At 38.6% G+C, this 27,876-nt stretch overlaps 1 protein-coding gene across 2 annotated transcripts; it reads right to left on the bottom strand.

The window, feature by feature from the left end:
* Positions 1 to 289: 289 nt before the first annotated feature.
* Positions 290 to 26,448, bottom strand: LOC125097491 (guanylate-binding protein 4-like). 2 transcript variants are annotated; one of them, XM_047725091.1, is made up of 12 exons: positions 26,253 to 26,448; positions 24,414 to 24,515; positions 22,516 to 22,711; positions 11,944 to 12,071; positions 9,427 to 9,536; positions 9,022 to 9,224; positions 6,801 to 7,046; positions 5,633 to 5,913; positions 3,204 to 3,416; positions 2,022 to 2,124; positions 1,490 to 1,683; positions 290 to 563 (listed from the first exon to the last, which is right to left on the bottom strand). In XM_047725091.1, the coding sequence occupies exons 2-12, from the start codon at positions 24,513 to 24,515 to the stop codon at positions 345 to 347; spliced, it is 1,995 nt and encodes a 664-aa protein (XP_047581047.1). In that variant the 5' UTR covers positions 26,253 to 26,448; the 3' UTR covers positions 290 to 344. The 2 variants fall into 2 exon arrangements, with proteins under 2 accessions (XP_047581047.1, XP_047581048.1); XM_047725092.1 differs by lacking the exon at positions 24,414 to 24,515 and having other exon boundaries at positions 26,253 to 26,405.
* Between the last annotated feature and the right edge of the window lie 1,428 nt (positions 26,449 to 27,876).

Genomic DNA, 27,876 nt, shown 5'->3' with positions numbered 1-27,876 from the left:
GACAGAGAAAGAGGGAGAGCATGCAAGCAGGGGGAGGGACAGAGGGAGAGAGAGAATGTCTAGCAGACTCCCTGCTAAGTGCAGAGCCCAACACAGGGCTCCATTTCACGACTGTGTGATCATGATCTGAGCTGACATAAAGAGTTGGATGCTTAAACAATTGAGCCACCAGGCACCCCATGTGATCACTTTTTATTTTTAAGCATAAATAAAATTGTGTGAAAGTAAATGAAGTTGTGTGAAAATGGCATAACACATGTATTTCAAAAATGAGCACAGTATTACATTATTAATGCAAAAGAAGCCTCATTTTATAATATCCTTAACAAGAAATCTAAGCCCATTTAATTTTTTTCACTGAGAACTGTCTTCCCTTCATGGAATAGCTTAAAAATTTCAGGTAGTGCAACAATTAATACTTTCCCAGCCACTTCAATTGCATTTGAAATCAATAGTGAATCATTTTTTTTTGCTGTCTCAATCTCTTTTTTTAGTCGATTTATCTCCTTATTCAATTCCTCAGATTTCTTTCCAAATCTTTCATTAAGCAATTCTTCTTGGACCTATAAAAGGAAAAGAGCCCATCTTTTAAGATCTCTAATTATCAAGACACAGTCAACAGTAAACATAGGTGTCTATTTTTCTACCACTTTAGATTGTTCTTTGGGGGATGTCCAATGTGTCCATACTTTTTGATCTGGATAATGAGAGTATCCATGGTTTGTAACTTCCTAAGATGTCCTCACAACCCTCTCTCTGGGATGGGTAGGTGTTGGGGCTAGATCAGACTTGAGAACTTTCTCCACTATGCACTTTAGCCCAAATGATGGGCTAAAAAAATGGCTAAAAAAATGCTCTTTGGGTAGGAGTACAGTTTTAATTCTAATTCATTCTCAGTTCCACTTGAGGATGCATGGCCACAACCATCTAATAAAAAGTGGTAACTGCTGATTCTATATAGAGCATTGCTTATCAAGCTCCAGGTTGGACCAAGGAAAGATGTTCCTCTATATTTTATAGTAATCCCATGATATTCAGACAGATGGAGCAAGTTTTGGAACTTTTGGTGTCTTGCATTTGTCTGGAAACAAATGCAGCAAGTTTTAGAAATTTTAGTGTCTTGCATTTCATATCAGACCTAATCAGATACTTTCAAGACAAAATAGATTTATTTCAGGTCTTTCTAATGGTTCTCTATAGGACTAGAAGACTAAGACTCAACCCAATTGGGGTTCATGGGACCATTGCATGAACACCACAAATAGCAACCCACTTCCCCAAGGGATGTTATTTGTATACTCCGAAGTCTAGCACTGCAGAAAAGGCAGGAATAATATGCTTTTGAGGGTTACAGCAGGATACAGATGGATTCAGGCACTTAGTAAATCATATGCCATTTGCATGTCCCTCTTGGATCATAATTTTGCTTAAAATTTTATCCTTCTCTTCCTGAGGAATGAGAATCTGGCTGAATCCAGGCCATACTTACCTGCAGATAATGCTTCAACATCCTTTCCAGCATTACCCGAAAGTTTTCTCTTTCCTTCTTTATCTTCTCTTCCAGCTGGCCCAGGTTTTCACTGAAGCTTCTCTCTTGAGCCTCCATTTTTTGCCGTTGCTCATGTTCTTTCTGTTTTAGCTGCTCCTGTTCTTTCTCAGCTGCCTCCTTTTTGGCCCGCTCCACTGACCCATGAAAGTTTTTAAAGGGAACAAAAGAACAGGTGAGACCTGACCTCCTAAGCTCAGAGACTAAACTGACCTTGCAATGGTGACTGGGAAATTTGTAATTTCACCAAATGGCCACACTGCTGGCAGGTTTCTCAGTGTGAAGATATAGGCTCTGCCTGGCTGCTGATGTGCAACTACCACTTGTCTTGTTATTTTCAGATTTGATTGAACAGAACATGTGTTCTGTGGCAGAAGAGGAAACTCTTTGTTGCAAGAAGGTCTTCTGGTCAGATCTGTCAGCAGTCCCTGAAGGAACCTACCCATTCCACCACAAGCCAAACCCTCCCCTGTACCTGCTATGGCCATGGCTCCTCTATTAAGGGCTGTGTCTAACTGCACGATGGATTCCTCTATTGTTGCCTGTGACTGTAGGAAGTTCTGGAGGATCTCATTTGCCTGAGGAACCAACAAGGAGCAAATACACATCAGGCAACAAAGATCTAATCTCTCGCTATCGAAATAATTGTTCAATAAAACTCCAAATATAACCCAGTAAATTGTGTATCCCTGAGTAATTCCCTTCCTTCTATGTCCACAGTATACATTCCAAGTCTATTGATGATAATGGGAAAACTCCATCATAGTCTTCCTAGTTCTTGAGATCCCTTTCTCACTGATACTGTCCCCAACCCCACCATAGGTTATAGCCATTCACATTCATAATTCTACAAATACATTATACCTATTGCTTACTTGTTTTGGGATATTCTTTTCTTCTTCCTGGAAGCTATTCTAGCCTTTCTCAACAAAACATCTATAAATACTTCATCTTAAACTTCTAGGAACTACCTTCTGTATAATTTCCTAAACTGCAATCTGAGCTTTGAATGGCCACCAAGATACTGATTTGCCCTACTGGCTCCACCACTTACTGTTCATATAACCTTAGGTGACTTATTAACTTTTTTTTTCAACACATTTATCAAATGCATAATGTAGATAGTAGTATACTTAATTTATAATATTACCCTGAGGATTAAATTAATAATCCAACAAAAGCACCTAAGACCATGTGCAGTAAAGAAAGTTAGTCTCAATGTGTTAACCATTTTTATCATGATCACCATCATCATTAGTATCTTTGAATACCAGTATAACCTTTATCATACCCTATCCTCTTCACTATTTGCCTGTATCTCTGGTAAAATCCTCAGCATCTTGAGAGCAAGTTGTGTCTCTAATACTTGCATTCCCCAGGGACTTAGCCAAATATTAACACATGTTTCATAAATGAATCAAGTATTTTGTGTCACCTGAAATCATGATTGTAAATACTTTCTTTGGGAGGAATTTAATTTCTGGTATCTAGAGGAGTACCTAATTAATTGCAGATGTAAAATCTGAAAATTCGGACTTACTGCCTTGCTTTTTGATTTTTTCCCGTAATTGGTGCTGGAGTCTTAGATGTTCAGGAGGAACAACAAAGACCACCGAATTCCACTCTACTGTTCAACCTTTTCCCCTTTATTCCTTACCTTAACTCCTTTCCTAGGCACCAGTTTATAGTCAAGTTCAACCTTTCTCTTTGCTTGTAAGTAGAGATCATGTCCTCCATGAACAGAGAAAGTTTTTTCTGAAATGCTTTTCTTCAGAGGCTCTGAAAGCTGCTTCATTATAGCCTGGCAATATTTGAAAGATGCATCTTCATTCTGCTGCAAGAAATCTTCCTTCTTTTTCTCAATGGTGTCCTGCCAGGGAAATGTAGAGAAATCCAATAGAAAGAAGCTCTTAGAAGGGAAAGTCCAATGTCATTCTCTTAGAAAAAGCATCCCAATCACCTAAGAGTAGATTGGAACATGGAGCAGACCAGGAGTCAAGAGACTTTTAGTCCTAGTTCTGACCAATTCTAGGTGTGACCTGTGTAAAGTCCTTTTACTTCCTTGGGTTGGAAGACATGAACTCCATGGTTCTTTCTGCTGTAGTATGATTAAAAGTGACCCAACCATTAACGATCAGCAATAGAAAGTTGAATTATGGCTGAAAATAGAGTTTCCTCAGAGAATTTGTGTTGCTATGGATGACAATGCACATTCAACACCCCTGCCCTCCCAACAACTCAATCATCTGGTAAAGACTAAAGTGTACTCTGAACAGAGTTTGGAACTCTTCATAAATTCTTCTAATAAGAATTTGAGTGTGTAAAGAAAAAGAAATAAACATTTCCTCTGCTCTTGAAAATTATAATACAGCAGACTTTCTGGCACGTCTTCAAGAGGAACAAAGAGGTTTTTTCACTCCTAGGCTGGTCATAGACTGAGACAAATTTCCACTGAAGGTACTCATGCTAATTAGTTGTCCCCAAGAATTAGATTGTCCCCCAAGATTTTTTTCCTCTGATGTATACTCCTTCCACAGTCCTGGATTCAGTGAACTTGATAAATTTTATTACAGTAGTTAGGCTTTATTATATGGTACAAGTTGACTTTAAGAAATGGAGATAAGGGGCACCTGGGTGGCTCAGTGGGTTGAGCTGCTGCCTTCGGCTCAGGTCATGATCTCAGGGTCCTGGGATCGAGTCCCGCATCGGGCTCTCTGCTCAGCGGGGAGCCTGCTTCCCTCTCTCTCTCTGCCTGCCTCTCTGTCTACTTGTGATCTCTCTCTGTCAAATAAAAAAAAAAAAAAGAAATGGAGATAACTAGGGGTGCCTGGGTGGCTCAGTCATTAAGGGTCTGCCTTCGGCTCAGTTCATGATCCCATGGTCTTGGGATTGAGCCCTCAAATGGGCTCCCTGCTTGTCAGGAAGCCTGCTTCTCACTTTCCCACTCCTCCTGCGTGTGTTCCCTCTCTCACTGTGTCTTTCTCTGTCAAATAAATAAATAAAATCTTAAAAAAAATAAGAAATGGAGATAACTAGAGGATAGAGGTGGAGAAGTCTTAGATAAGAACATGAGCTCTGAGAGTTATCTTCAGGAAATCAAAAAAGCTAAAACATGAAAAGTATTTGATGCGTCATTGTTGGCTTGAAGCAGAAAGGAGAACATGGAGGTATATGAAAAATGCTTCTGGGAGCTTGGAAGCACCCCCTGTCAGAAAGCCAACAAAAAAGGGAACATGAGTCCTACAATCAAAAGGAAGTCGTTCAACGGACGAATGGATAAGGAAGATGTGGTCCATATACACTATGGAGTATTATGCCTCCATCAGAAAGGATGAATACCCAATTTTTGTAGCAACATGGACAGGACTGGAAGAGATTATGCTGAGTGAAATAAGTCAAGCAGAGAAAGTCAATTAACATATGGTTTCACTTATTTGTGGAGCATAACAAATAGCATGGAGGACAAGGGGAGATGGAGAGGAGAAGGGAGTTGAGGGAAATTGGAAGGGGAGGTGAACCATGAGAGACTATGGACTATGAAAAATAATTTGAGGGTTTTGAAGGGGCGGTGGGTGGGAGGTTGGGGGATCCAGGTGATGGGTATTAGAGAGGGCACAGTTTACATGGAGCACTGGATGTGGTGCAAAAATAATGAATACTGTTAGGCTGAAAAAATTAAAAAGAAAAAGGAAGTTGATCCAGTCAACAACAGGAATGAACTTGGAGCCACTCCAGAGCCTGCCGCTGAGAGCTTGTTTTGGCCAAAATCTTGTTTCCATTCTGTGAGTGGACTGTGAGCAGTCTCTGAGCAGAGTATGGTGCCATCCTATGCCTCCTTTTGACCTACAGAATTGTGAGCCTATATAAATTAAGGGTAATTTTTCAAATGTGGCAATAGAAATTTAATAAAATGTCTATCTTTTAGTAAAAAGGTGAACAGTAACCTGGTAGAGCCCTGTCACTCACAAGAACCCAGGCTCTGTTGACCATGAGAGCTAGATGAGCCACAGAGTAGGAAAAAAATGTACTCTAAGCATGAATCTGGAAGGGTAGAAATCAGGAAGGATAAATGCTAAGACACATTACCACCAGCTTTTTCTGGAATTCCCGCTTGTCATCCTTAAAGGAGTACTCCATGAACACTGCGATGGCTTCCCTCTCACAGTGTGCATGTACATCCAACAGCTCCTGGAGTGTGTCTGTGGGGAGCCTCAGTCGCTGGGCCATCTGCTCGCTGTAGTGGTCAGCTGCCTTCTGCACGGCCACTGAGTTCTCACGCTGAGCCAGAGTTGTCACCACGTTCTCCAAGCAAGGAACTGCTCCTTTCTTGATGGCATCCACATAGGCTTTCAACAGAGTCCCCAGCCCTATATAAGCCAGGGAATTTGAGCATAAATAGTAAGGTCTCAATCAGTCGCTTATAGTTTTTATGAAGCATCATTCTAAGATCACAAAAAAACCCCACCTTATTTACAAGGAAGTTTTATTTTCTCCTTTTGGGAATCTATTCCTTTTAATAGCATTATTGTTTTCCTGTTCTTTCTTTTATTGTTCTCCATTTTGTCACAGCACAATTTAAATTACCAACTATACAATATGCACCTGTGTACTGGAAAAATTGTTTCCCATTCATGAGAATGTAAAGGAATAGATTACATAGGTGAAGTAATAGACACAAATAAGACCATCTGCATAATGTGTGTGCCTCGGTACAAAACAAAAATGTAAACTCCTAGTTGAACATGATTGAGAATTCAAAACAGGGATAGAGAATCTTAAAGCAAGTATGGGCCCATCTCCACACAGGATACTATAGGACTGCGTAAGTTACATGCCCACGGAGCCTGCCCTACACATAAGATGACACATAATTCTGTTTCTCAGTGGTCTTGCAGGAACTCATAGCTTGCTATTTATGACCTGACTCATGTAAATTTACAAAATAACCTGCTATCTCCTTCAAGACAAGAATTTACCCCATAGGATTTCTCAATATACAGATGTCCTCTTTTTAACACCATCTTGTCTTCTTAGGATTGGTGGCTTATGTTCCTGAGGTATATCAGGTCTCAGCAGACCCTCACACAGGGAGACTTTAATGAGTAAACACACATGGATTTCTTTTCAGGCCATGAACATCTGCTTCTCCATAGTTACACACAGATGTAAACAAAATTACTGACAAATCCAGGCTCTCAGCAAAGCTCCACCACACACTGACACAGAGACATGCTTTGGGACAAAGGTGACTCACGGCTCCCAGTGACAGTGATTCCCTCTCTTAGGGTCTTGGTCTTTGTATGATTGAAAATATAGGTACAGAATTTCTTTGATTGCTCCTGGAAAGCACTGTCTAGCTTGTCTTCTGGCACCTTCTCAAGATGGAATAAGAGATTTCTGTCACTTGTAGGCCGGTCAAAGACGAAGCACTTCCGTTTTGGAAAGAACTGCCTGATACACTCTCTGGGCATGTTGGAATTCTGGATTTTGGGATTTGTGCCTGCAAAAGTGGAAAAAAAACTGATCACTGAAAGGTCGCCTTTAGGTAAGGGAGTCAGAACTTTCATTTCCAGACATCTTTGCATTATGACATTTCCTATGCTTATAAATCTCCTTTAACCCAATCATTTCAAATCAATTTGGGCCATCACCACCGGCAAGGAAATTCCATTTCTACATGGAGCAGAGCCAAGAAAATAGGGGAGAAGGAGAGGCATCAGTCCCAACTGAAGCAAGTTATGGTTGGTTTCCTTAGTACTGTTATGGAGTTTAGTGGTTGACATATTCATTAAATGTTTATCAAATGAGTGATTTGTGATTTGACTGTCCCCATATTAGATATGAAATATGGACCCTAAAATAATGCCAAAAGAAGAGTAAGATATTGCTTGTTAAAATATCAGGTGGAGTGTGAATAATATCAAGATAAGAAAAAAATATCTAAAATTCAGATAAAAAAAAATCACATTAAATAAATATGTTTGGAGTTCTTTTAGCAGAAACATCTCAAAGGTAAGGTTAACTTAAAAGTAATTGGAAACCTTAACACTGTCTATATCAAACTATATCTGACTTGACAGTGCTTCACAGAATGATTTGGGGAGTATGTCAGATGTTTAATAAATTTCTTTGAAACAATGAATACATGAATGATGAAACAGAAGTATGTATTACTTCCAAGTGCCATCAGTTATTCACCTTGTTAAAATAAAATAAAAATAAACTGTAAAATTTACATGTAGTAAATTAATAATATTAAAGTGGTAACATAATGTACAAGACTGTGAGAAAGAAGAACGTGAAATCATAAGGAAGATCAATGTGAATCTGAAAGTGTTACCAGAAGGACATTTTTCCTCCTGGATATTTACTAGGTAAATGTACTTTCTCTGAAATTTGTAAGTATCTGGGCACTAGTAAAATATTCATAGAATATTTCATAGAAACATGAAATATATTTTTAAAATTAGGTCATTTAAATGTGGTATATAAATGTAAAAAAAATACTATTCAGTCTTAGAAAGGAAGATATTCTACACATGCTACAGCATGAATGAATCTTTAGGACATTATGGTTAGTGAAATAAGCCAGTCACAAAAAGACAAGTAGCATATGACTCCATTTGTATGAGGTACCTATATGGAGACAGAGAATGGAATGGCAGTTGCCAAGGGCTGTGGGTGGGGGGTATTAAGGAGTTAGTTTTTTTTTCCTGTAAGATTTCATTTATTTATTAGATAGAGAGAGAGAGCATGAGCCAAGGGAAGAGGCAGAGGGAGGAGCAGACTCCCCGTTGAGCACGGAGCCCAATGTGGGACTTGATCCCAGGACCCTGGGATCATGACTTGAGCTGAAGACAGATGCATAATGAATGAACCACCAAAGCATCCCAGGGAGTTAGTTTTTAATGGGTAGAGAATTTCAGATGGGGAAGATGAAAACTTCTGGCGTGGGTGGGTGGTGATGATTCCACAGCAATGTGAATGTTCTTACTGCCACATAGCTATAAACCTAAAAAAAATGGTTAAAATGGTAAATTTTATGTTTTGTCTATTTTTCCATAACAAAATTTAGGTCCTTTTATTTCTTGTGATTCTAGGTTTACCAGCTTCTCATCTGATGAGCTATTTCTGTCAGTATGGAACAGGAGGAGCACACAATAAGGAGCCCAAGTATGTGGGGCTTAGGAATTTACAGCACTATAACCTAGAAAAATGTTTCACAATACCTATTTGGTCTAAAATCATTCGGTTCAACATCGGTCCTTAAATTTCCTCAATGAGATTGCTCCAGCAGCTGGAGTTTCACAAGTAATAATCTATGAAAAACAATCACCAAACGCCATTCAACAATCACCCCTCACTATTAAGAATGCATCTCAATCCGATGTTAAACAAAAATTGAATTCAAGTGCTGACTGATAGGGCTTATCAAGTTGATCCCAACCCCCTGTTGAAACTTCCACCGCCCAGACCATGCTCTGGAACCAGCTTCAAGGCATCCTCCAGGTACTCGTCTTCGGTGATTGGAGCTTCACCTATCTTCAACTCCAGGGTGAAATCCCGAACAGTCCATACAAAGTCTGGAAAGAAACTCACAAACTCAGTGGAGTCCTTCACTTCCTCAGAGTTTGAGGAGGATTTTGCCCTGATTAGCTGTGTTAGTTCAGTGACATAGCTGAGAATTTAGCTAAGGAAGGAGAAATTATTTACACCACAATTTTCAGCTTGTATTTAAAAACAAATTTTATAAACATTAACTTATGTCTCATGTTCCCTTCTCCTCAACCATGACAGTTAAGTCACAAGAAAGATGACGGTCTCCATTGCCATTCCTGTAAACTCAATGAAACTTGGTGGTTTGGTCCCTGGAAGGATACTGTAGCTGCTCCAGGGCCTGGTGGTTGATGGTGCCCATGCTGTTGTAGATCAAGGTGCTGCTCAGAAGCACCGTCAGGGCAAAGATCCATGAGTCATTCTTAGGGTCAACCTAGAAAGCACATTAAAGCAAAAGACTGGAGAGTCCACTCTTCATTTACTTGTTAGCATTTCCATTCCATAACATAGTGACTGGAACATAGTAGGAATGCACCAATAAACAGGAAATTATTCCTACAGCAAATTTGATGTGTCATGGTCAACATTAAAAGCATAATGTTGTTCAGTTAAATTCAACAGCTGTTGTTTGAGTTTCTTCTAAATGCCAGGCGGTGCATTTGTTTAGGTGGATGCAAAGTTCCATATGCTAGTCCCCGCCCTCAAGAAGTTGACTTTCTGGGTTGGCTGACAAATAAGTAAACATAACACCTGCAACCAAGTTAATGATCTCTGCCGGGAACAGAGCCAAAAGCTAAAATATAAGAGAAAAAGGGGGCAAACCCAAAAATGGGGGGGGAAAAAGTGTCCTGGGACTTCTGAGCAAGACATTACTTCTGACTGTGAAATGATGGCAGTAAGTAAAAAAAAAAAAAAAAAAAAAAAAGCTGGGTTGGGGCACCTGGGTGGCTTAGTTGGTTAAGCATTTGCTTTCAGCTCAGGTCGTGATCTCAGGGTCCTGGGATCAAGCCCTGTGTCGGGCTTCATACTTAGCAGCAGGTGTGTTTCTCCATTTCCCTCCAGCCCTCCCCCTGCTCATGCTCTCTTTTTCTCTCAAATAAACAAATAAAATATTTTAAAAAATTAAAATAGCTGGGTTTTAAAGAAATGATGAAGTTGTGGACTTGGACTTGTGGAAATGAAAAGATCATGCAGGTAGAAAGACTAACACAAGCCAAGTCAGAATTGAAAAGTACAGTCATACAAAGATAGAATTATTCCCTTTGGCTGAAGCAATGTGTAAATGTATGGGAGTAGACAACAAGGCTGGGAAGGAGACTCAGGACAGTATGTGAGTGGCACTGAAGGCCAGGAAAGCAGAATTACACACTACCTAAATCATACCACATGTTCTAAATTTATTAAACTGTTCTGCTGCCATCAGTTATTAATAATATAATATGATTTGGTCCTTTAAACAAAAACAATTACATAAAAAGAAATAAGTCTGGGCCAAAATAGGACATTTTGCACCATTAAGAGTCCCTCTTCAGGCACCTGGGTGGCTCAATCGTTAAGCGTCTGCCTTCGGCTCAGGTCATGATCCCGGGGTTCTGGGATCGAGCCCTGCATTGGGCTCCAGCCCTGCATCGGGCTCCCGGCTTGGTGGGAAGCCTGCTTCTCCCTCTCTCACTCCCCCTGCTTGTGTTCCCTCTCTCGCTGTGTCTCTCTGTCAAATAAATAAATATTAAAAAAAAAAGAGTCCCTCTTCATTTTTGGGGGACAGAGGGAGGTGATAATTAGAGTAGATCTAATTCATCGGGAATTAACTTAGGGGCCGTGTAAAATAAGTAACAAGTAAGTAGGATTTCTTGTTGTTGTTACTGTTGTTTAGTGTGAAAAGTTGCTGGTACATTCAAAGAAGGAATAAACTTGTTAAAATTCAAACACGGTGAGATGAATTGATGAGGTCTGATACGTATTGTTTAGTTTTTCTTCTGTTTTTGTTTTATACTTTATTTTTTATTGAGCACTTTACAATTTCTGAAGTTTTAAAACATTAAAAATTTTTTAAATTCAGAATTTCTAAATTTCTCCTTTACTTATTCTGGGGGGGGGAGCAGTATTGGAATCAAATAATCTACTGCAGCAACAATCTAGACTCAGACTTCTATAAAATAAGGAAAAAGTACTGATTGTAAAGACAACACACCTATAAGTATCCTGTTTGCACTGTTTTCTGCTGGTCAAGATCATGCTTTTTAGAAGTCGGTGAAGAATTAATCTGTAAAGTCCAGCAAGTTAGACTAAAATCATTATGAATGTTCTTGGAACAGCTGAAGATTTTCTGGGGTTTATTTAAATAGATTACTTTGTTTTAACCCTATTTTCAAGACTACTATATTCAAGGTCACGAATCTATAGATTTTTACTGGTAGTCCCATTGACCTGATGAGTTACAATTTAGATATTTTAAATGTTATTTCACCAGGAAAGCTTAAAGCTAATCCTTACTTAAAACGAGGTTGCATCCATGACACTCTGTACTGATTGAACTAAGTACTTGATATCTCCCCAGCTGGCCTCTGGGTCTTTACTTTTCTTCACTGCAGTGTCTCTAGTACTTAGCAGAGAGCCCTGGATTTAGCTGCTTAAATTGTGTCATTAACCCCGGCATTAAAAATAAGATAAATATCTTGCCTCCAAATATGTGTGCTCTCAAGGAAAAAAATTTCAAGGTAAGAGAATCTAACCTCATTATCTATAATTTACACTATTTGTGGAGATATGTCACAGAAGTTGAATTGAGGTGGTGAATTCATAAGCAAGAGCAAAGAAGGGTTCTCAACTCCCTGCCTTACCTTTTTCACATCCCCCAGCCCCTCAGTGTCCAGAAGGATCAGGGTGTGGTTCTTCTTGGTGGAGTGGGGCACACACCACATCCAGATGCCCTTGGTTTCAGATCTCACTGTGGAGTTCAGTTGGAAACCTGCGAGGAGTCCACAACATACAGAGACAGTGGAGAGTACAGGTTGCCCAGGAGCTACAGTGGTGAAACTTGTAAGAAAGTAAGGGCCCAGCAGGGAGAAGAGTTTTTTCCATTTTGGTGACAATCTAATGTTAATTCAAATTAAGAACTTTCTAAAGAAATGCTTTGGATCCCCTGTTCAACTTGAACCTGTAGAGGTTCAAATAGGTCAGGTGAAAGATTAATGTAAACTCTACCAACCTGTGTAGTTTTAGTTGACCCTTAAGAGGAAAGAAAAAGCATGCATCCATAAGTAGAATTAGAAAGGAGACTGAAACAAGAACTCTGTGTTTGTGGTTCACACTTCATATAGCGTTTCCTTTTCCTTATCTGGGTTATTGTTAAGAAAGAGCCTCTAAATGGAGAAAACACTGACATGGGAAGGATAGCACTGAGCTGTCACTTGAATCCAATTCTGTCCCAACAGTTGCCTAGTAGGAGAGCAGTGAGGACTGAATGTTGAAATGTAAGCATGTTACCCATAATGTGAAGTTCTGAATGCCTAGATAAGTAGACTGCATTTGTTAGATAAGAAAATCACTTAAGTTTTTGAGATTTATGGTAATAAAACCAAAAGTATATTTAGAAAAATCGGTATGATATTGGAATAGGGGAGTAATTCAGAATTGAGATTCTGAAGTAGTTAGAAGGCTTCCAGAAATTTAGAGCAGGGATGGACTCTCGTGACCATGCAGTCCACTGGGAAATTGCCTTGTTATTATTGATGTCATCTTGAGTGGAAAAGAAAAAGGAATTGTTGAAACTCCCTAGCTAATATTGAATCCCTCAAATAAAACTTATGAATTTATTTGGGTCAGACAAGGAAGTGTCCTTCTCTGATTAGTCAAGAATTTTCCTTAAAAGAAAAATAAAGACACGATATTTGCTTAGAAACTAATAGGAGATTGGAAAGTAAAATGGGAGAAAGAAGGAAGGAGAAACTATAGACTGAGAAAGAAAGGAGAAAGGGAGGAAGGAGGGAGAGAAATGGATGGGTATGTGGGATCCTGAGAATTTAGTGTACTGCGGTTCAACCTCTAGTGGTGTTGGGCCAGAGAGGAATTAATACATTTGAAAATAAAAGCTGCATGTTCTAAAGAGACAGAAAGTCCTATAGAATAGTGGAGAAATTTTCCTAAAGCACCAGTAAGAACCACAAGGAAAAACTAAGTTAAACAACAAAAACAAAACTCCATATCAGGAAACAATAAGAACATTCACATTGTTCTGAACAACAGGCTACGTTGACCCTATTATATTTATTTTTATAAAGACTGTAACATTGAAGGGAAAACTGAATGTTTGTCAGTAATTAGCACAGTGTTGGACATTGTATAAGACCTAGAAGCCACCTTTAGACTTCTTGAGACTTCTGGGACACTTATCACTGATGATTCAAAAGTGTACAATTAATCAAGTCTTTAAGCATTGGTTTTCAAGTAAAAAAAAAGTATGTTATCAATATCAGTATCTGAGCCAGCTAAAATGCTAAATGCTGTAGACTTCTCCTAAGTTGCTGTAACCACAGAGGAAAGGGCTGAGATTTTAGGTTTATTTATTTGAGAGAGAGAGAAAGAGAGAGAACGTATGTGAACGCATGTGCTCACACAGTAGGAGAGGAAGGGGCAGAGGGAGAGGGAGAGAATCTTAAGCAGCCTCCCTGCTGAGCAGGGAAGGCTGAGATTTTAAATTGATTGTTTTGGGAGAAGTAGCAGGCTGAGACAACATCAGGTAGCAGGAGATCAGCTAGATAGCTTATCAAACCATTGCAAACACCTACAAATCCAATAGGAGATCAAAGAGAAGAAGAACAGCAATTCTAGAAACAGAAAACTGACCACTTTCTGAAAGGTAGGACCGGCGGAGAAGTGAATCCAAAGCAATGAAAATAGAACGCGGCGGGGGGGACCAGCTCCCGGCAAGCAGCAGAACAATGGAGCACTAAATCAGGACTTGTAAAAGTCTGCCCCACTGAGGGACATCGCTCCAGAGGCTAAACTGGGGTGAAGCCCATGCAGGGTCAGTGTGGCCCCAGGTCCCGCAGGGTCACAGAAGGATAGGGGGTATCTGAGTGTCACAGAGCTCGCAGGTATTAGAGCAGGGAATCCAGCTACAGAGACAGAGCCGAGGAGTGAGTTCTCAGCTCGGGGTTACCTTGAACCGGTCACAGGCTGGGTGAGCTCGGAGCACAACTGGAGGCCAGGGAGACAAGCGTGATTGAGCACTTTTCTCCAAGCGCAGCCAGAGGCCAGGGAGACAGGAGTGATTGAGTGCTTTTCTCTGAGGGTGCACTGAGGAGCTGGGCCCCGAGCTCTCGGCTCCTCCGGGACAGAGATTGGGAGGCCACCATTTTCATTCCTGTCCTCCGGAACTGTATGGAAAGCATTTAGGGAACAAAAGCTCCCGAAAGCGAACCTGAGTGGATTACTTAGCTGACCCCTGGTAAGGGCGGTGCAATTCTGCCTGGGGCAAAAACACTTGAGAATCACTACAACAGGCCCCTCCCCCAGATCAACAAGAAATCCAGCGAAGAACAAGTTCACTTACCCAGGAGAACAGCAGAATTCCAGAGGAGGAGAAAGCAAAGCATGGGCTTTCTCCCCATGATTCTTTAGTCTTGCAGTTAATTTAAATTAAAAAAAAATTTTTTTCTTCTGCTAAATTTTTTTTAACTTTTAACTTTTCCTTTTTTAACGTTTTTTAACTAGTTTATCTTAACAATCATTTTCATAAAAAAATAATAATAATCTTTTTTGAACCTTCATTATAGTGATATTTTATCTTTCATTGTATGTAACTTTATTTTTTGTATACACATAGGTTTTTTCTTCTAAAAAATTTGGGGTACAACTTCTTCTAATAGATCAAAATATACCCTAAATCTAGCTCTGGGCTTGTTCTAGTCTCCAGCCCAAGCAAATTCTCTCCACTTTCTTTTTCTTTATTCTCCCAACCAACTTACTTTATCAACTCCTTTTTTAGAAATTTAAAAAAAATTTCTTTTTCCATCTTTATAGGCATATTCCATCCCTTCATTGTGTTTACCCTTATATATGTTTTTCATTCTTCAAAATTTTGGGAGGTAGTTTCTTCTAAGAGAACAAAATACTCCCAAAATTAAGTGGGTGGCCTGTTCAAGTCACCAGTCGAATATATATATACATATATTTTTTTCTTTTTCATATTTTTTCTTTATTTGTTTTCTTTTTTTAATTTTTTTTTTCTAAACTTCTTTTTATCCCCTTTCTCCCCCCCCCCCCCACGATTTGGGGTCTCTTCTGATTTGGTTAAAGCACATTTTCCTGGGGTCTTTGCCACCCTTTTAGTATTTTATTTGCTCCTTCATATATTCTTATCTGGACAAAATGACAAGGTGGAAAAACTCACCACAAAAAAAAGAACAAGAGGCAGTACCAAAGGCTAGGGACTTAATCAATATGGACATTGGTAATATGTCAGATCTAGAGTTCAGAATGATGATTCTCAAGGTTCTAGCTGGACTCGAAAAAGGTATGGAAGATATTAGAGAAACCCTCTCTGGAGATATAAAAGCCCTTTCTGGAGAAATAAAAGAACTAAAATCTAACAAGTTGAAATAAAAAAAAGCTATTAATGAGGTGCAATAAAAAATGGAGGCTCTTACTGCTAGGATAAATGAGGCAGAAGAAAGAATTAGTGATATAGAAGACCAAATGACAGACAATAAAGAATCTGAGCAAAAGAGAGACAAACAGCTACTGGACCACGAGGGGAGAATTCGAGAGATAAGTGACACCATAAGACGAAACAAAATTAGAATAATTAGGATTCCAGAAGAAGAAGAGAGAGGGAGCAGAAGGTATATTGGAGAGAATTATTGTAGAGAATTTCCCTAATATGGCAAAGGGAACAAGCATCAAAATCCAGGAGGTGCAGAGAACTACCCTCAAAATCAACAAGAATAGGTCCACACCCTGTCACCTAACAGTAAAATTTACAAGTCTTAGCAAGAAAGAGAAAATCCTGAAAGCAGCCCAGGAAAATAAGTCTGTAACATACAATGATAAAAATATTAGATTGGCAGCAGATTTATCCACAGAGACCTGGCAGGCCAGAAAGAACTGGCATGATATATTCAGAGCACTAAACGAGAAAAACATGCAGCCAAGAATACTATATCCAGCTAGGCTATCATTGAAAATAGAAGGAGAAATAAAAAGCCTTCAGGACAAACAAAAACTGAAAGAATTTGCAAACACCAAACCAGCTCTACAGGAAATATTGAAAGGGGTCCTCTAAGCAAAGAGAGAGCCTAAAAGTAGTAGATCAGAAAGGAACAGAGACAATATACAGTAACAGTCACCTTACAGGCAATACAATGGCACTAAATTCATATCTCTCAATAATTACCTTGAATGTTAATGGGCTAAATGCCCCATTCAAAAGACACAGAGTATCAGAATGGAAAAAAAAAACAAAAACCATCAATACGCTGCCTACAAGAAACTCATTTTAGACCCGAAGTTACCTCCAGATTTAAAGTGAGAGGGTGGAAAACAATGTACCATGCTAATGGACATCAAAGGAAATCTGGGGTGGCAATCCTTAGATCACATCAATTAGATTTTAACCCAAAGACTATAATAAGAGATGAGGAAGGACACTATATCATACTAAAAGGGTCTGTCCAACAAGAAGATCTAACAATTTTAAATATCTATGCCCCTAACATGGGAGCAGCCAACTATATAAACCAATTAATAGCAAAATCATAGAAACACATCAACAATAATACAATAATAGTAGGGGCCTTCAACACTCCCCTCACTGAAATGGACAGATCATCCAAGCAAAAGATCAACAAGGAAATAAAGGCCTTAAATGACACACTGGACCAGATGGACATCACAGATATATTCAGAACATTTCATCCCAAAGCAACAGAATACACATTCTTCTCTAGTGCACATGGAACATTATCCAGAATAGATAACATCCTGGGTCCTAAATCAGGTCTCAACCAGTATCAAAAGATTGGGATCATTCCCTGCATATTTTCAGACCACAATGCTCTGAAGCTAGAATTCAATCACAAGAGGAAATTGGGAAAGAACCCAAATACATGGAGACTAAACAGCCTCCTTCTAAAGAATGAATGGGTCAACCAGGAAATTAAAGAAGAATTGAAAAAATTCATGGAAACAAATGATAATGAAAACACAACGGTTCAGAATCTGTGGGACACAACAAAGGCAGTCCTGAGAGGAAAATATATAGCGGTACAAGCCTTTCTCAAGAAACAAGAAAGGTCTCAGGTACACAACCTAACCCTACACCTAAAGGAGCTGGAGAAAGAACAAGAAAGAAACCCTAAACCCAGCAGGAGAAGAGAAATCATAAAGATCAGAGCAGAAATCAATGAAATAGAAACCAAAAAAACAATAGAGCAAATCAACAAAACTAGGAGCTGATTCTTTGAAAGAATTAATAAGATTGATAAACCCCTGGCCAGACTTATCAAAAAGAAAAGAGAAAGGACACAAATCAATAAAATCATGAATGAAAGAGGAGAGATCACAACCAACACCAAAGAAATACAGACAATTATAAGAACATACTATGAGCAACTCTACACCAACAAATTTGATAATCTGGAAGAAATGGATGCATTCCTAGAGACATATAAACTACCACAACTGAACCAGGAAGAAATAGAAAGCCCGAACAGACCCATAACCAGTAAGGAGATTGAAACAGTCATCAAAAATCTCCAAACAAACAAAAGCCCAGGGCCAGACGGCTTCCCGGGGGAATTCTACCAAACATTTAAAGAAGAACTAATTCCTATTCTCCTGAAACTGTTCCAAAAAATAGAAATGGAAGGAAAACTTCCAAACTCATTTTATGAGGCCAGCATCACCTTGATCCCTAAACCAGACAAGGATCCCATCAAAAAAGAGAATTACAGACCAATATCCTTGATGAATACAGATGCGAAAATTCTCACCAAAATACTAGCCAATAGGATCTAACAGTACATTAAAAGGATTATTCACCACGACCAAGTGGGATTTATTCCTGGGCTGCAAGGTTGGTTCAACATCCACAAATCAATCAATGTGATACAATACATTAATAAAAGAAAGAACAAGAACCATATGAAACTCTCAATAGATGCTGAAAAAGCATTTGACAAAGTACAGCATCCCTTCCTGATCAAAACTCTTCAAAGTATAGGGATAGAGGGCACATACCTCAATATTATCAAAGCCATCTATGAAAAACCCACCGCAAATATCATTCTCAATGGAGAAAAACTGAAAGCTTTTCCACTAAGGTCAGGAACACGGCAGGGATGTCCGTTATCACCACTGCTATTCAACACAGTACTAGGAAACCTAGCCTCAGCAATCAGACAACAAAAAGAAACTAAAGGCATCCAAATCAGCAAAGAAGAAATCAAACTATCACTTTTTGTGGATGATATGATACTATATGTGGAAAACCCAAAAGACTCCACTCCAAAACTGCTAGAACTTGTACAGGAATTCAGTAAAGTGTCAGGTTATAAAAGCAATGCACAGAAACCATTTCTCTACAACAACAACAGGACAGAAGAAAGAGAAATTAAGGAGTCAATCCCATTTACAATTGCACCCAAAACCATAAGGTACTTAGGAATAAACTGAACCAAAGAGGCAAAGAATCTATACTCAGAAAACTATAAAGTACTCATGAAAGAAATTGAGGAAGACACAAAGAAATGGAAATGTTCCATGCTCCTGGATTGGAAGAACAAACATTGTGAAAATGTCTATGATACCTAAAGCAATCTACACATTTAATGCAATCCCTATCAAAATCCTATCCATTCTTTTTCAAAGAAATGGAACAAATAATCCTAAAATTTATATGGAACAAGAAAAGACCTTGAATAGCCAAAGGAATATTGAAATAGAAAGCCAAAGTTGGTGGCATCACAATTCTGGAGTTCAAGCTCTATTACAAAGCTATCATCATCAAGACAGTATGGTACTGGCACAAAAATAGACACATAGATCAATGGAACAGAATAGAGAGCCCAGAAATAGACCCTTAACTCTATGGTCAACTAATCTTCGACAAAGCGGGTAAGAATGTCCAATGGAAAAAAGGCAGCCTCTTCAATAAATGGTGTTGGGAAAATTGGACAGCCACATGCAGAAAAATGAAATTGGATCATTTCCTTACACCACACATGAAAATAGACTCAAAATGAATGAAGGATCTCAATGTGAGAAAGTAATCCATCAAAATCCTTGAGGAGAACACAGGCAGCAACCTCTTCGACCTCAGCCGCAGCAACATCTTCCTAGGAACATCGCCAAAGGCAAGGGAAGCAAGGGCAAAAATGAACTATTGGGATTTTATCAAGATCAAAAGCTTTTGCACAGCAAAGGAAACAGTTAACAAAACCAAAAGAGAACTGACAGAATGGGAGAAGATATTTGCAAATGACATATCAGATAAAGGGCTAGTGTCCAAAATCTATAAAGAACTTAGCAAACTCAACACCCAAAGAACAAATAATCCAATCAAGAAATGGGCAGAGGACACGAACAGACATTTCTGCAAAGAAGACATCCAGATGGCCAACAGACACATGAAAAAGTGCTCCACATCACTCGGCATCAGGGAAATACAGATCAAAACCACAATGAGATACCACCTCATGCCAGTCAGAATGGCTAAAATTAACAAATCAGGAAATGACAGATGCTGGTGAGGATGTGGATAAAGGGGAACCCTCCTACACTGTTGGTGGGAATGCAAGCTGGTGCAACTACTCTGGAAAACAGCATGGAGGTTCCTCAAAAAGTTTAAAATAGAGCTACCCTATGACCTAGCATTCGCACTACTGGGTATATACCCTAAAGATAGAAATGTAGTGATCCGAAGGGGCACATGCACCCGAGTGTTTATAGCAGCAATGTCTACAATAGCCAAACTATGGAAAGAACCTAGATGTCTATCAACAGATGAATGTATAAAGAAGATGTGGTATATATATACAAGGGAATACTATGCAGCCATCAAAAGAAATGAAATCTTGCCATTTGCGACGACGTGGATGGAATTAGAGGGTATCATGCTTAGTGAAATAAGTCAATCAGAAAAAGACAACTATCATATGATCTCCCTGATATGAGGAAGTGGAGATGCACCATGGGGGTTTGGGGGTAGGAAAAGAATAAATGAAAGAAGATGGGATCAGGAGGGAGACAAACCATAAATGACTCTTAATCTCACAAAACAAACTGAGGGTTGCTGTGGGGAGGGGGGTCGGGAGAGGGGGGTGGGGTTATGGACATTGGGGAGGATATGTGCTATGGTGAGTGCTGTGAAGTGTGTAAACCTGGCGATTCACAGACCTGTACCCCTTGGGATAAAAATACATTATATGCTTATTAAAAAATTAAAAAAACAAACAAAATTTAAATAAATTAAATAAATAAAAAAAATTGATTAGTGGTTTTTTTTCCTCACATTTTACATGATTAATTACAGATGATTAAAAAAAAAGAATACTGTGGGCCACTTGGGTGGCCCAGTTGGTTAAACATATGACTCTTGGTTTTGGCTCAGGTCGTGATCTCATAGTCATGGGATAGAGCCCTACTTTAGGCTCCACATTCAGGACAGAGTCATTTTGAGATTCTCTCTCCCTCTCCCTCTGCCCCTCCTACTCTCTCTCTTTAAAATAAATAAATCTTGGGGCACCTGCGTGGCTTTGTCATTAAGCATCTGCCTTCAGCTCAGGTCATGATTCTGGAGTCCTGGGATGGAGCCCCACATCCGGCTCCTTGCTTGGTAGGGAGCCTGCTTCTCTCTCTCCCAATCCCCTGCTTGTGTTCCCTCTCTTGTTGTATCTGTCTCTGTCAAATAAATAAAATCTTTAAAAAAATTAATTAAATTAAATAAATCAATCTTTAGAAAAAAGAATATTTTGGATTAAATAAAAATTTTAGATTTTAATAAGTCGGGGGGAGGAAATAAAGGAGAAATAAAATATTTGCACTAACAAAATAGGAAATACAAACACCAAATAAGTGTGAGAAAGTTCTCAGATTGACTTATAATGAGATATATGCCGTATGACTATACAGTTACCAAAGGGTGATAAGGGTGTGAAAAAATCTCCATGACTGCTAGTAATCATGTAAATTGTACTTAAAGTTTGAAAAACTGTTTGATATTACCTGGAAAGGCTGAAAACAAATATACTCTGTGATCTTGCAAGTTCATTTCTGTGTATAATCAACAGGGGAAGGTTGAGCACCAGAATATAAGCACAAAAACATTTATGATAGCTGAATTCAGAAACAATAAAATCTGGGACTAATATCAACATCCATTAATAATAAATGGGGAAAAATTGTGATATCTTCATATGATTGCATACTATAAAGCAGTTCAAATAAATAAATTGCATATACATATAAGAAAGTGGATGATTTTTATAAACTTGATGAGAAAATGATATGCAAAAGAATGCACACAGTATAATTCTAATTATATAAACTTTAAATCAGATCAAATTAAACTTTTTTGAAATACATAGACAGTGAAACCATTTTTAATAAGTGCCATGAAAATGAAAAAATATTAGTGACCACAGATGGGAATGTGAGAAGTGGTTTGGGCTTTCGATATTGGTAATGTTAAACTTCTTTACCTGAGCAGTGATAATGCAGGTGATCACTTTTCATTTAATAAATTTATAGTACATGGCTGTTTTATACACTTTTCTGTGTGAGATATAGTTCATTCATTAGAAAATACTGAATACAGAAAGAAAGGGAGTGTAATTTATCAAAATTTATTATGAACAAAAAAATGAATCTTTGCTCCCTTGAGATTTGGGAATAACAGGTTTTTCCCTCCCTCCTTTCTTTTCCTTCTTTTTTCCTTTACTCTATTTTTCTTGAATATGATTATATTATATTATATATTATATTATATATTATATATATATTATAATTATATATATTATATATATAATTATATTATATATATAATTATATTATATATTATAAAATAAAATTTTATGCTGCTGGGAATGATCGTGTAGTTTGGGCAAAAGTAATGCAAAAGAAAGGAAGGGAAGGGATCATAGCAGAAGCTAAGTTCATGAGAGTGGATGGGATCCAGAGGACAAGTAGAAGGGATCTATTGATAAGGTTGGGAGACTCTTCTTTCTTAGTAGATAAAAGAATGAGATTTTGTAGAAAGTTTGGGTTGAAGTTGTAGATTTGGTGGTGAGAATTAGAATTTTTCTTCAATGGGAGGAGTTAGGCTCTTCCCTAAGATGACACAGAAGAGCCATGACCAGCCTGCACTATCAATGATTCCAAGCAAATGGCCCCGGTCCCAGAACAACACTCACCATGGTTCTGTCCCGCCAGGCAGTTCATCAAGTAGGATTTTCCTGTCCGAGACAGCCCTGCAATGGCCACCACCACCACAGGCTGAGATATATTGTTAAGAATCTCTAGTGCTTCTGGATTTACTGTCAGCTGCTCTTTCTGGTTTTCTACCAGGCAGATGGGGGCCATCATGGTGGGTCCAGATGCCATGGTGACCTGTAATCCAGAAGAGCTGTTCAATATAACACAAGAGCCCAAAGTCCCCTCTGTTGGTCATACAAACTATACACCTATCAGCTTTCTGTTTATGGAATATAGACACCATTTCTAAGGGTAAATTATGCACCCTAATTAGTGTGTCAAAGCTTGAGACAGAAGCCTTTCATCTCTTATCTTATTAATCTTAAAATGAATCTTAAAATAACCATATACAGGAGATGTATAAAATGAATACAACAAAGAAAGCAAAGGATGGAGATGGAGACCTGAGAAAACCGTATGTTGGGGGTAAGGCAGAATGAAACATAAAGATAGATGAGAAGAGTAGTCAGAAGAGTTTCTAAGAGTTCCAGGACAATATGGTGGCTCATCAGTTCTGCAAATATTTATTGAGTGCAGCTGTGCTGTACTGTTGTAGGTGCTCAGTATCCAGAAGTGAACAAGTGGCTGAAACTCTTGCCTCGTGGAGTTCTAGACTAGTAGGGGCAGTCAGGTAATCAACAAAACAAATGAGCGAAGATACGTGTTAGATGATAGTGAGTGGTCTGGAGAAAAGTAAGCAGGGAATGAAATACACAGCAATGGATAGGGGTTGGAATTGGAATTGGAATTGGAATTGGAATTGGAATTGGAATTGGAATTGGAATGGGGGTGGAATTATATACAGAATATTCCAAGAAAGAGACAAAATGAAGGTAATCAGTGTCTGTGATGAGGACAGATTTCATGAAAGGGCAGTAACATGAAGCAGATTGGTTGGGGGAGTGAGTATAAAAGAAGGGAGAAGAAATAATAATGCAGCTTGTCTCAACATGCAAGATCTCTATACATTGCGCTTAAAGAAATATATGGGTCCAGGATTCATTCATGTAACTGGAAAATATTTCTCATTTATAAGTTTACAACAAAGAGAACCAGTTGTAATGATGTTTAAGGATCTTCCCAGATCTGACAGAGTCCCACGTCTGAGCTAGATTCTGCCTTGGTTGTTTTCGTCTAAATGAATGGAACATTCCATCATACCAAAAGATAGAAACCTGCCAAAGAACATTTGCTGTGCCTTTAGTCCAAGATAATGCTTAGTAACATTCACGTGTCCCCACACTGCTTCCAGCCCTCTGCCTTAGGTGGGGTTACTTGAATAGTCATTCAAGCAGTATGGGACCCAAAGTGGTAGGAGCTCTCATGTACAAAGGTACCCCTATGAGGGCATTCCCACAAGTAAATCAATGCTCATTGGGCACAATTCAGCACATCCTTCAAGAGAGAGAACGGAACTCAGTGCTCTAGATAATATAATCCTGTATATTTGGGGACAGTTGGTGATACACAATTACAATTTTCTTAGCTGGTTTGAGACACTAATTGAAATATCAGTCTGTAATCAAGCATGATTTCTGGATAAAGAATGCCTCATTACATAACTTTTCAATATTATATTTGCTTTTCACATTTTGTGGGAATATAAAATATTGTCCATTTGTTTCTTCTGAGAAACAAAGATGATTAACTACATGGCAAATACGCATACATTTTCAGGCACACAAAAGGGATTTGCCAAAGGTGTTAGTAAGAGATTGGGAAATGTAGAGCAGAATTAAATTAGAGTGAGAGCAAAGAGATAAGATTGAGTGAGACAGAGAGAGAAAGATTGAAGATCCTGGAGAGACAGGGATGACTGACAGAGACAGTATCATACTCTGTGTTTGGAGCCCAACTGCCAGGGCACGAATACTGGATCCATCTTTACAAGCTGTGGGACTCCTGGAGAGATATCTCTCTGGGCCTCGGTTTTTTTCATCTGTGAAATGGGAATTCTTATAGTAACTAAATTGTAGGGCCAGTAGAATAAAAACATCCCAGAATACATACATACAGAACATTTAAAATTATATTTGACACCTAATAAATGCTATGCAAGTATTGCTTAAAAATAAGTATCTAAGCAGCACGTGGGTGGCTCAGTGGGTTAAGCGTCTGCCTTTGGCTCAGTTCATGATCTCAGGGTGAAATTCCAGAAGGCAAAAAATTGGTTTGGGAAAAATGGTGACAATTCTTTCCCACGAATAAAAGCTGGTGTCAAGGAGACAATGATTACTGCAAGCAAATTGTCCCATGAGAAGCCAGAGTTGGCAGAAGCCGAACCAGCATGAACCACTGACTAGAAGGGTATTACAGTGCCAGGTAGGGGCAAAAGAGAGACATGACCAGATGTTAGCACTGATTTGGGAGGGAAAATGTTGTGGTTCAACACTTAAGAGTTCTAATCATTTACTGCCTGGGAGACCTTGAAAAAGGAACCTACCTCTGTAAATCTTGACTTTCTTATCAGTGTTACGGGTTAAAAAAAAAAAAAAGTAATTCCTGCTTAATCCATTACCGTACAGGGCAATAACAAAAACTTCCCAATACATTAAATTTTCCACAGTTAATGTCCTGTTTCTACAATGAGCCTGTTAAACCATGGAGTATTGAAGCAACAAGTTCTGTAAACGGGGAATACCAAGAAATAATAAGGTAACTAAAATAGTTTTTCTTAAAAAAAAAATCAATCTGATTCTTAACAGACTTATGTGCAATTTCTCTTCTATGGATGGGTGGGAGAAGAGATTAGAAGTAAAATTGAGCTTTGTAATACTGTGTGAGGAGGAAATGTAGAGTTCTCATAATTAATATTTTGAAAAGTTTTGGGGAAGAGATATTACAAAATGATTTAAAAATTTTTTTTCATGCAAAGCAAGAACCTTTATCTCCAAAATAAACAAGTAGAATGAGATAGTTCTATTCTATACAGATAAATGATCATTGGTTTCCTAAAGTACTGTCTGTACGAGTTAACTGGACTGATGGTTAAATGCTCAAAACCTATATTTTTAATAAATACGGCCAGTTATTATTTGTGGGGATTGTGCATTTGGAAACAGTGTATGATGAACAAACCATATAGTTCCGTCACACAGTTATTTTTAACAGTTGATTAACAATCGATTAGGAAGAATGCCAATGAATTATTCCATGTAATATAGCTTTGTAGTATTTTCAGAATATTGGACGTTATTAATAAAAGAACAATCAACAATCCAAATTTTAGATTCCAATTGTCTCTAAGGTAAGGATCATCTTTTTGTTTTTCCAAAGCTCAGCAGGGCGCAGGCAGGACCTGTCTGAGGGGGAAGGGCATTGGGAAGTGGAAGGAGCGACCCGACTCTACGCAGGGCCTCTGCGACATGACCGGGGGTCTGGGGTTTGGTTCTTCAGTCTGAGAAGGGGCTTCATCTCCCTTTCTGTGGGTGCGGTGGGATGCACTCCTTCCGTGCAGGGCTTTTTATGCACACCTGGGGGGACGCCAGAGGAGGAGCCGCGCATTCCGGGAACACGGTGCGTGCGCGCCGTGGCTTTGCCGCCAAAGCAAAGCGCCCCAAAAGGCACACACCATCTAGCACCCTCCCGGTTCTTTTGCTGTCTGCGTTTGGGAATTTGTTGTTGCTGTTAGTTAGCGGCTATATGCACGGAAGATCAAGTTTAGCAGTGAACTTACCTAGGGCGGGCGCTGCAGTCAGGGGACACGTTCTCAGCTGCCCTCGCCTATCCTTTCGCGCTCCCGCGTCTGGCTTCTACGGAGAGGGTCTGTTCTCTTTAGAACTTAAAGCAAACCGGATATTACAGCCATGCTTTTCATGAAGGTTCGGGATGGAGACCGAAATCGAAAGGAGAGGCATTATTCCTGTTCCATCTATGTGGATTTTCACTTCTAGCCTTCAGGATACCTGTGTGAATACTTCAGGATACTGTGTGAATGAGGCGAAGTTGGACATCTTTGGTTCTCCCGCACCCCTTCCTCCTGCACAGCTGGCTTAGGTTTCCTTGGCACCCCCAATAAATACGGAGCAGTGGGAATGAATGTGAGCAAAGTAGGTTGAGAATATTTGAACAACCTTTTCTCTAGGGTACTTTGTCAGGGAGAGGTTTTTGTCTGTTTTAAGTTTTTACTTGGTTACATGTTTTCTCACTGCCTTTTTCTTTTTTTTATTAAAAAAAAAGCCCTTCTTGGTATTACTTAAGTATTTTAAAAATAACAATAAAATGCATATGTATACATATAAAATTAGGGGATATGTATATATAATTTTGAAATTATTATTTTATAGTTCAGAAATAATCACTATCATTTTAAGTCACAGTTTATCCATTTTTTTTCTCCCTAGGGTGGATGCAGATTTTGGGAAACTGAAGCTTATACATTTTGAGGGTTCACTCAAATACAAAGAAAATTTCACAAGTAGATATTTATTTAAAATGAGCAAAGAAATAGGAACAAAAAAATGTAAAAACCTAACATGCTACAAAAATGTTTTTCTATTATTTTTCTTCTATTACGGTACTCTCTTTCATATCTGAACTTTAGTATGAGCAATAACTCTGGAAAAATAACAAAAAATATGAATTTAAGGCATTCCATGGTATTGAGCTACAGAACTGGACTATGTAATCAATTACTCTTTTACTACAATGTGTTGCCTTCTGGATGGATAGATAGGAGCTGTGCCATGGAATCTCTATGGCCTTTGGTTCATTGGCTGCTTTCCTCTGCCGAAAATGTTCTGAGTGAACTGAAAAGACAGTGAGAATATTAATTACATTTTTGTTAATATGTTTGTGTGAAATTGGCTCTTTGAAAATAACATGGTAAAAACTAAGTACTAAGAGATATTAGAGATTCATTATTTATAATACTATTAAAAACAATTCCTTAAAACCAGACTTGAATTAAGAAAGCTGTTACATGGAATGTGGTATCAGACAACAAATTTCTAATTGTCAATTTTAAAGAGACCCATTTCCTTTGATATGTGATGGAATGCAAGCAATAACATTTATTTTTAATTGTGGTAAAATATATATAACATAACTATCTTAACTATTTTTTAAGTATACAGTACAGTGTTAAGGATATTCACACTGTTGTGCGTTCACCAGAACTCTTTTCATCTTGCAGAACTGAAATCCTCTACCCAATAAATAGTAATTACCAGTTTTCCTCTCTCTCAGTCCCTGGCAGTCACCAGTCTACATTTTCTTTCTATGAACTTGACTACTCTAGCTATCCCGTGTAAGTGGAATTACAGATTTTGTCTTTTTGTGATTGGTTTATTTCACTAAGT

This window comes from Lutra lutra, chromosome 4, assembly GCF_902655055.1.
Source record: "Lutra lutra chromosome 4, mLutLut1.2, whole genome shotgun sequence".
In the NCBI taxonomy this organism is placed as follows: Eukaryota; Metazoa; Chordata; class Mammalia; order Carnivora; family Mustelidae; genus Lutra; species Lutra lutra.
This window is presented reverse-complemented; position numbering and strand designations above follow the sequence as displayed.

Bases quoted from the DNA above. Each gene is read 5' to 3' on its own strand.
- LOC125097491 (XM_047725091.1), bottom strand. From the start codon at position 24,515: ATGAAAAAAACCGAGGCCCAGAGAGATATCTCTCCAGGAGTCCCACAG. The intron at 9,225-9,426 runs GTATCCTTCCAG...CTAAATTCTCAG, and splicing joins CAGGCCCTGGAGCAGCTACA to CTATGTCACTGAACTAACAC. The intron at 564-1,489 runs GTAAGTATGGCC...TTCCTTTTATAG, and splicing joins TGTTGAAGCATTATCTGCAG to GTCCAAGAAGAATTGCTTAA.